At 35.0% G+C, this 10,725-nt stretch overlaps 1 protein-coding gene across 1 annotated transcript; it reads left to right on the top strand.

The window, feature by feature from the left end:
- The first annotated feature begins 5,030 nt into the window (after positions 1–5,030).
- LOC145252351 (uncharacterized) lies at positions 5,031–5,555 on the top strand. The gene has a single exon (XM_080111753.1). It carries the CDS (start codon positions 5,031–5,033, stop codon positions 5,553–5,555), a length of 525 nt encoding a protein of 174 aa, XP_079967879.1.
- Positions 5,556–10,725: the final 5,170 nt, after the last annotated feature.

The raw sequence follows: 10,725 nt of genomic DNA, 5'->3' as shown, positions 1-10,725 counted from the left end.
AGTTGCGTATGAGATGGAATATTTCTGCCACATCTGAACAGAAATTTGGTGAGGTGATTTTTTCTCTTCCATACAACCCTTTTCTCACAGAAGAGACATTGTTAGTCTTATTCTATTTTTATTTCCATGTAAGGTACTCGACTCAGCTCAAATATTTGCTTTCTGCTTGTAAGATATTCACAGCAAGAACTCGTCTTTCTGATGATACTCCCATCAGTTTTGACATATGAGCTCTGCCATAACAACTAAGTTGTTCAGAAATCAACACAGATGATTTGTTTATAGTGGTAAAGGCTTTGTGCAGAACCAACCACATGTTTTAGTACAACTGCTAATCTCAGTCAGTGTAATGGCTGCCACAAGACAGAGCAGACAGTAGACCTCAGGTTTTACATCAAAGTTTTCCTTCTCCTTGATGCATGTCTTAACGAAGACTGAGGATGCATCTCTCCCAATGGATTAAGCGCACCCCCATTACCAACCTGGAAATTTCTACATCCTGGTGCAATGTGTACAGTGCCTAGCATTCCCAAATGGTCATCTTATGTGGTACTGGCCAGGCTCATCATTGCTTAACTTCAGTGGTCTGGTGAGAACTGGTGAGTCAACGTGATTGTGCTACATTAAGCTTATTACACCGGTGTGTCAATGTGATTATGTATCTTTCTATCATAACAAAAAATATCCTTACATACTATGTGTTTCTAGCATCAGGCAAAACTTCCATGAACACAACTTCTTTTCAAAGGTCCGTTGTCTACGGAACACATTATCATGGGACTGCTGCCTTGCAGATTACATGATCACTTTTACATTTAATGTCAGATGTTTGTCATAAACCATTCCCATAAGTAATCAAACTTAGTTCATAATATCAATCTTTCGCAATCCTCTCATCATATTCTTCATCCATCAACTGACAATTATTCTATCTCATCAACCCTTATCCTCAAGAGGCATTCGGCCTTAATAAGTGGTGACGTATTATTAATAATAAAATAGTATTTACACAACTACTTAAAATCAGATAGATGTTATATAAACTACAAAAACAAAAAAGTGTACTTGTATCAACTACATAATTATGACCTATTTTCTTTTGCATTTGCATGGTTTCAGTGATTTATACATGATTCAATAATGATTCAATAAAAACACACTGGCATGTTCTCACTTGTAGGGCGGTAAAAAACACGTTTCCCATAAGCAACTATTTCCGTTTCTGCTCAAGCCTGTTTCCCCCGCAAAATATAAACAGTTCCGTTTGTGTTTGCGATGTCAATGTGACAAGAGGTACATATATCTCTCTTCTCGCTACTAGTAAAAACTCTGATAGACAAGATGAAACAAACAGACTCAATTCCATACTTTTATATTTTATACTTGTTGGCTGACTCAATCCGTCTTATATTCTTATTTTTATAACTTTTTCACATATTTTGAATGTGACAAATTTGATTTAATCGATTTAAATCATAAAGAAGAAATCTGTACTTTCAACCGAAAAAAATTAGCGACGATTTTCTTCATATCAAACATGGCCAATGAGATGGATGAAGGCGCAGCAACTCTACAGAAAAATAACAATCTCCAACAAACTTCTCAGCACCTCTTTTACATATTTTTAAAATATCAGAATCGGTTCACTAAGGTAAATTGTACTAACGTTGACCCAATGGCTTCCGGGTTGTCTTGTATGTCATAAGATTTGGAATATAAATGGTAACATTGGTTTTTAGTTAGGATGGAAAGTCACAAATTATTGACATCTTTTTCATAACGTTGGATATTTAGTTGTTTTATGGCATATCAACCCTTTTGGGGTAATTTATGCCGGATCCAGTAATTTTACAAAAACTTGTTTGTGCTTCAACTTTTTTATATCTTCAAATCTTCAAATAATTATTCATGGTGTTTGGTCTGGTTATTTTCTTTTATGGCATACCAACACTTTTCAGGTTATTTAATGTCAAATCTAATAATCTCAAGCAATCCATACGTTTCTGTGGCATTTTTTTTCAAGTTTAAAACACAATTTTATTACATATCGTTCTTCTAAAATTCCCTCACATCCAGATTGCATTTTTGAAATTCACCAGCTGTGATAATTAGGCTTTAGTAGAGTGTATTCCACTTCCTGTTGTAGCTGTTCATTTGAACCTTAAACATAAAAATTGGTCAGTCATCTCATAAGATTTATAGCAATAACATATTAAATTTTTAAAAGTCTATGGCAATTTTAAATTTAATGTAAATAAAAGTCTGGCAACTTGTTGAAGGCACCTCGTATCTTCAGACAATTTGATTTGGTACAACCAGATTTTATAATGTTGTCTACGCGGCATTAAAAACGTGTGTGCAAAGGATATTTTTGTTGTCAAGTTCGTATCAGAATGTAAGTGTTTTTCGTTTACAAATTAACATTCTAATGATATAGAGTTTGATTTTACCACAGTATTTTAATGCAATCAAGCAACCCATGATCAAATGAGGATAAATAAACTTATATCTAAATCGCGTGCATTAGCATGAGCTTCAAAATATTAAGACATTAGAAACGACTTCCTTTTTAAAAGCTTATACATAAGACACTGTTTAACCTTTCTTAAGCAGGATTTATTAAAAACAGATTATCAATGGGATTATAGGATTGAAGGGGGCTCGGAATTTCTAAAGAATCGGATTAAAGTATTTGGAGGTCACTATTGGTGTTCTGATTAAAAGATTTGGTCACACTAAATCTTCATGATTTGATTGTGTGTGTATATATATATATATATATATATATATATATATATATATATATATATATATATATATATATATATATATATATATATATATATATATACACAGAGGCGCTAAAAAGAAAGTCTGCACTTGTCATTTTTTCAAAAACCGCAAATTTAAACTAAATTGAATATAACTGTTTAAACAAACTATACCTCATTTGATTCTCCTTTTATTCCTCTATAATTTTATTAGTTCATATTTGACTTTTAATTGAAGTATCCTAGTGTTCATGTCAATTTAAAAAATTATCTTCAAATCAAAAAGGCAAAAAGAAACTCCACAGCAACAAATGAGCTTAAAACCAGCTTAAAATATCCATCTTTTAGGCAACAAAACATCTCTAATCGTAATTGTTGTTGTTCCAGTTTAACGTAACATTTAGTCCATATGCCACGCCTTTCTTTAGTGATCGTCAGGGGCTCATTAATCTCCACCTTTCTGGTTCATCCAACCGAGAAATCAGATGCAGATTGAAATGTGATGAGAAAACAGTACGAATGACTGCACCAAAACACCGGCAGTGTTCGTGATGCTCCTAAATCTAATGATCCTAGAGTTACTTCTTACAGGGAAGACAATGCTATCAAGATCTGCAGCCTTAGAAACAGATTTGAAACAGCTCCCCAAATCCAACAACAGTGTAATCTTCTTTAAAAGTGCTCTCTTTCTACAGTTAAGAACAGATTGAAGATATTTAATTTGCAAGGCTATGTTGCAAGATGCAAGCCAATGATTTCTGTAAAGAACAGAAAGTGCTATCTGGACTTTGTCAGATGCAAGGAAGATCATGACTCTTCATATTGATCAAAAGTGATTTTTAGTGATGAAAGCAAGTTCAATAGGCTAGGCAGTGATGGTAGGTAGTACATCCGTCAAATGAAGGACAAAGAATTTAATCCTAGGTGCACAGTTTCAACGCTGCAAGGTGGTGGAGGTTCAGTTTTAATGTTGGGCATTATTAGTGCCAATGGTCCAGGGCCTATAGTTCGCTTGCAAGGTCAAATTAATTCAACCAAGCACATTAATATGTTGACAAAGCATTTTCTACCCTACTTTGGCCAGAATTTGGATGATAATCCCATCTTCATGCAGAATAATGCTTCCATTCACACAGCTAGCAATGTGAAGAGGTTCCTTGGAGAGCATGATATTCTGTGTTTGGATTGGCCTGCACAATCTCCAAACCTTAATTCTATTGAAAACTAATGACATTACATCAAGCAACAGCTATGCAATGATAAAATTTCAAATCTGGAAGAACTTTGAACAAAAATTAAAGAGAAGTGGGATGTATTTCACTGGAGTATTGATACCGATTCCAATACCTTAAAAATTTCCGATTTTTGATTCTGATTAAGCGTCCCAGCACTAGTATTTAGGTAAATGCTAGAAGACTATCATAATGCAAGGCATAGAATTCTATGCCTTGCATTGTAATAGTTTTCTAACATATGTCTCTCTTTCTTAGAGATGTACTCGTGACTGGTTGGGTCACAATCACTATCGTTATTTATTCTGCTTTTATTTCATTAGAAAATTATAAATTGCTTTCTCTAAAGTAATTCTTTTTGCATAATTAAATATAACAAATCGCTTTACCTGTATATCATCCTTATGTACTCCTAAATCCTGAAAAGGGTTTATTCTAGCCATCATTTCAATTCTTTTATAATCTGTAAATTAGCTAAAAAAAAGTTAGCTACTCTTTCTCTAAATCCTCACAGAGACATTAAAAACTATTAGAGTGGTTGAAGAGAGAACGAAAGAAATACACAGGTAGTTATTGAAGTGATGAGTGACAGATTGCAATTAATTAGAAGAATTAAAAAGCATTTTCTTGCAAACATAAATCTATCACAGAACTAAGTAATATTTTAACATGTTTTTTGTGTAATTAAAGTATAAAGTCAAATACCATAGGGAAACAAATGTGGATAGAATCATCTTTAGTATTATAATAGATACAAGCAGGAAGTTTATTTCTTTGCTTACAAAACCCTCATGGCATTTGAAGATAGACCCTTGCTCAGAAACATATATATTATTTGCTATTTCTCACAGTACTTAGATAAGTATCTTTCATTTTGATCAACAAAGCCTGCAACGCTTTGTAAGTCTATGTTAAGAATAAAAATCAATATATAATAGAAGTTATAAGCATTTTAAGTTACATACAAGCCCATATCTAAATGCATTAAGGATGCACATGCTCAGTACTGAGGGACAATGAGGCAGTCATGCGCCGGTGGACTGAGTATATCAAAGACCTCTATGGTGATGTTGGAAGAAAGAAGCCAGAGATAAAGAAAATAATGAAAGGTCGCGAGTTCAGCCCAGCGGGAATTCAAAAGGCTATGAAGAAGATGAAGCGTGGAAAGGTAGGTAGAAATGACGGCATCCTATTTGAGCATATTGATGTTTTGGGTCTGTTTGGTGTTGAAAAGCTGACAGAAATAGCAAACCAGGTCTATGCAGGAGAGGTTCCGGAAGAAATGTTGGAATCTATTTTCGTAACACTTCCAAAGAATGCAGATGCAAATGATTATAAGGATCATCATATGATCAGTCTCATGAGCCATATCACAAAGATCATCTTGTGTGCGATACTAAATCGAATAAATGATACGATCAGGCAGAATTTGTCGAAAGAGCAGTTCAGATACAAGCCAGGAAAAGGAATCCAGAATGCTATATTTGGCTTGAGATCGCTAATGGGGAAAGGCATTGGAAAGAAGAAAGACCAATTATATGAAGGCATTTGATTGCATAAAACAGGAAGAGCTGATAAAAATGTTGGAGGAGCTAGAGATCGATGGGAAAGACCTGCGATTTATCGCAAATCTCTTTTAGGATCAGAAAGTGGCAGTGTGACTTCACAGTGAAAGCGATGAGTGGGTAGAAATCTAGAAAGGAATCCATCAAGAGTGTTATCGCCTGATCTGTTCAATCTGTATAGTGAGACTGCTCTGTCGAAACTGATGACAAAGCCTAGCATACAGCTTGGTGATAGGAACTACAACAATCTCAGATATGCAGATGATACCACTCTGATTGCTGGTTCAGAAGAAAAACTACAACAACTGCTAGATATAGTAACCGAAAAAAGGCTGAAACTGAGGCTAGCTGAAAAAAGTCTGAAACCAAGGCTGTCAACCGACAGTCAGAAGAATTTTTCAATGGTCTGCAGTAAGAAAACTCAGATACCTCGTTGTCATCTATCAGAACTATGATACATCAGAATTAAAGATTTACATACTTGGGAAACATGATTATATCAGATGGTCGATCAGAATCAGACATCAAATGCAGAATTGTTGCTGTGAAGAAAACGTTTATGCATATGAAAGGCGTTTTGGATGCACGAAATCTGAGTCTTGGAATCAAGAAAGGCTGCTAAGGTGTTATGTCTGGTCAGTTCTGACATACGGATGTAAGTTTTGGACAATTAATAAAGCGAGGACATTTGGAGGTAACTGAGATGTGGTTCTATCGATGAATGCTTAGCATTTCTTGGACAGAAAGAGTGTCAAATACTGAAGTCCTAAGAAGAATGAAGGTTGATTGCTTGCTGAGGCGGACCATCAAGGAAAGGCGGTACTACTTTGTTAGACACCTATTGTGCTAAAATGAGGACATTGAACAGCACATCTTGAAGGATTAAACTGATGGAATGAGAGCCAGGGGAAGGCAGAAGATAAGAATGGATGTGCAATGGGTGTCAACAGTACCATCAGACTCTGAGAACAAGCAATGGACTGAAGCCTATGGAGAACACTAACCATGATTTCATCTAGGCATGAACATGCCACGATACAGAAAGAAGAATACATATCGGATGTGAGCAAACTAGTCATCTTTGTTTAATCAGTTAGTAACCAAAGTAAACAAACTTGGCTACTTTGCTCAGATTCTATATTTATGGAATTAAACTGTTATTCTTACAACGTTTTGGATGATGTAACTTCCGGCTTTCTTTAGGTGTATCTTGTCAAACACAGGAATATTCCTGTCAAACTTAGGAATCTGTAAGGAATTTAGAATGGAACCCTTTATTTAATCCATGGGGGTAGCATGCTCGCATTTCATCAGACATGAAGTCTTAAGTAATTTGCAATTGTATTTTTAGTCTTTTTCACACTGAAGATTAAACCTTCAAACTCCAAAAGAGTGTCACTTAGAACTGAATTCTACTTAGTACTTTATCTGTTATGTTACGGGTGCTTACGGACAATACTAGTATGAATTTTGAAAGCCTTAAATCCATTCATGTTTTGAGATGTTCAGTCTTATTACTTATCAATATAGACTGCTACTTATTACTACACATTACTCTCTCTCTCTCTCTCTCTCTCTTTCTCTTTCTCTCTCTCTCTCTCTCTCTCTCTCTCATAATATTAAAATGAAAGATGGGGAATAAAAGTTATATATAACTTTATTATATCATCAAAACAATAAGAAAAGAGTTGTTTGGTCCTCTTAATAATGTTGAGCTTTTCTTGATAAGTTTTGCTTTGTTAAAGATTTACTCTTTGATAATATAATTATATATGTGTGTGTGTGTGTGTGTGTGTGTGTGTGTGTGTGTGTGTGTGTGTGTGTGTGCGTGCGTGTGTGTACTATATTTTATTTTTATTTAATAATTTTAATGGTGACCTTATCTATTATTTATAATTAATGGTTTCCATATTGCATTAAATTCCTAGGTCTGCTTATCGTCATCCAACATATGTGCTGCTTCTTTAAGTCGTCTTATAAGAGTAGACGGTTTCCATTTCCCATTTTCCCTCCATATGTGATCAGCTTTTCAACGTCTCTACATATTACAACTTATCGGTGTTCTTCTAAACCTTACTTTTAGGAGGCGACATATCTCACCTTTGTATAGTTTTCTACACTTACATGAAATCAGCCGAAACGTTGTGAGAATAACACGGAAAATGAGAACAGTAGTCTTAATAATCCAAATAATCAATCCTCATCTAAAAAATTCAGAAACTTTTAAATTATACACCTGAAGAAGGTCAAAGGTTACATCAACCGAGACGTTGTAAAAAATGATGCTTAAGATGAGAACAGTAGTTTGAAGATTACAAATAATAAGAACTTAAAAGGTTTATAACTTCTTTTAAATCTATTTTTTAAACACAAATAGCTCACAAATTAGGAAGTAAAGGTAAAACAAAATAAACTGTTTTCAACGAATTTCCAAACTGTATTTCCTTTGAAATAATTTCAAGTTTATAATAGTCACAATTACTTTTAATGGTTTCCAAATGCAGAATAGTTTGTTTACATTAGTCAAAAGGCTTCATAAGTTTGGAGGAGTGGGGAAAAAGTCTCTAGTGTCAACACTAAATATACATATTTTGAGAGCTTGTTTACCAGACATTCATTTACAGACCACACCTCAGTCTTTCGTATGAGTGCCATTGTGTATAGTTTGCTTTCATCGCTTATAATTACTACATTAATAATAATATAGCAAGTCTCATAGTGAACTGCCAGCCGTGAGCTACAAGCATTATTATTATGTTCATGGACAAAGTTGAAAGGAAGTTGGTTTTATGATGTTAGAGTACCTATTTACAATGCCTCCCCACAAGACAGAGTTAGACACCAGTGTCGCTTTTTAATGTGGAGAAAAGGAACAAAAATAAAAATTGTCTCAGTCGTGAAAGATTTCTCCTCCACTGACAGAGAACAAGAAATTGAAGTGCAGCATCTGAAGAACAAATACTACACTTTGAGGTATTTATTTGCTCCCCCACTGAGCAAATTAGGCACAAGGCCGATTTTTAAAGTGAGGAGTGAAGAGGAAATGGGGGCCAACTCCCCGGGGAGTAGGGGAGCTGGATAGTGACAATTGGTGTGAAGGGTTTCCCCTACATTGACCAATAACTTATATGTTGGGTTGCCCCCACATATGGTCTTTGCATGACACTTGTTGCCCAGGCCCCGAAGGGCCCGGGCCGGGTTTGCACTAGCTGACCGTTTAATGTGTTGGCTCAATTTCGCTTTTCTGTTTTATGCCATATGAACCCATTTTTAGGTTTTTAATGCTGAAACATAACATCTGTGGAACATGATTCTTTGTATACAAACTATTGAACATAACTTGATATTTTAACCATAATGTAACTGAATAAAATAGATCGAGCAGGATTTCATTTGGATTATTTGGTCTCTTCGGACTATTGTTCTCATCTTGAGTATTATTTGCATAATGTTTCAGTCAATATAACGTCCGACCTTTTCAGGTGTATTTTGTCCAACTCGTGAATCTTTCTGTCAAATTTAGGAATCTGCACGTAATTTCAAACCCTTTATTTAACTTATCTCGCAATTACTTATAACGTCACCCACTAACTTTCGGAAGAACCCCCCCCCCATCTGCTTTTCTTTTATATCGCAAGTTTCTTAAAACGTGACTAACTAAAGTTCAGAATAAAATCACGCTTTTCTTTAACGGTTAATTTAAAAAAAAAAAGTCTCTTGAACGCTGTTATTAAAACTTAAATTCTTCTCTACAGTTTGCATTTTGGAGACGGAAGTGTTTTTGTTGAGATAAGTGACTTCTATATTAATCGTACTTTTTATTTTTATATTCAAATATTAATAACTACATTTTATTTCAGTATTTAATTTATGTATTTCTGTTTTATTAAATGCTAGCTTTATCCTCGTCCATAAATGTTTATTTATCTACCAAGTTGATTGCAAAAATAGATTACGTAATTGTACTCATTTTTAGTTCGTGAGAGGGGAATCTATCACCATACTTTCCCTTAAACGCGTCTGTTGGACTTTTATTAAGAAGAATACTTAATAATTTTTTTATTTTTTATTATTATTTTTTTTAATGACAAGCTAATCAAAGACCTTGATTCCAGTAAAGCCCTGACGGTATTCCAATTATAGTGCTCAAAAAACTTCAACCTGAACTAGCGCCCATACTTACAAAACTGCTTAAACGTTGTCTTAAGGAGAATAGCTTCCCATCACCCTGGAAAATTTCATCAGTATGCCCTGTATTTAAGAATTCAGGTGATCGCTCATCCCCCTCTCAGTACAGTCCAATAAGTCTCCTGTGGGTCATGAGTAAGTTGCTGGAATCTGTGTTAAATATAGAAATAATCAACCATCTCAAATAAAATAACCTTCTTAGTGACACTCAATATGGTTTCCGTTCTGCTAGATCTACAGCAGATGTGCTTACAGTTATATCTCATAGGATTAGAAAATCTCTCGACAGAGGCAACGTTTCTAGGGCAATTGCTCTTGACATATCTAAGGCCTTTAATAGGGTATGGCATAAAGGTTTACTTCACAAGATCTCCAGCTACGGTACAGTTGGAAATGTCTTCTCAATTATTAAATCATTTCTTTCTGATAGGTTCATAAGAGTAGTAGTTGAGGGGCAAAAATCAGAAGCTCACAGTATTGATGCTGGTGTCCTTCAGAGATCTATCCTAGGCCCAACTCTTTTCCTGATCTACATTAATGATCTTCCAAATCACATCCTTACATCATTTGTAGACATTTATGCTGACAACACAACCATTTATGGTAGAACATCTAAGACAGTAACCGAACAAGTTCTCTCCAATTCTCTCTCCTCTGATCTTGAGCATGTAGTACAATGGGGAAAAGAGTGGCTGGTTACTTTTAATATATCTAAAACCAAGCTTCTCTCTTTACATCATCAGCATTCTGATCCACATCTGGCATCAATTGAAATGAATGGCTCTCGTCTTCAGGCGGCCTCAAGTTTTGACAAGCTTCTGGGCTTGACCATTACTCCTGATCTTAAATGGAACACGTACATCAAATCTGTTGCCAAGGCCGCTGGAAAAATGGTGGGATCTTTCTATCGATCCGGTAGATATCTCACTGCTGATGCAATTCTCTATCTATATAAGAGCCAGGTACATC

This window comes from Euprymna scolopes, chromosome 29 (genome assembly GCF_053919585.1).
Source record: "Euprymna scolopes isolate OS-2025 chromosome 29, ASM5391958v1, whole genome shotgun sequence".
In the NCBI taxonomy this organism is placed as follows: Eukaryota; Metazoa; Mollusca; class Cephalopoda; order Sepiida; family Sepiolidae; genus Euprymna; species Euprymna scolopes.
The sequence above is the reverse complement of the archived record's forward strand: the minus strand, read 5'-3'. Positions and strand labels throughout refer to the sequence as shown.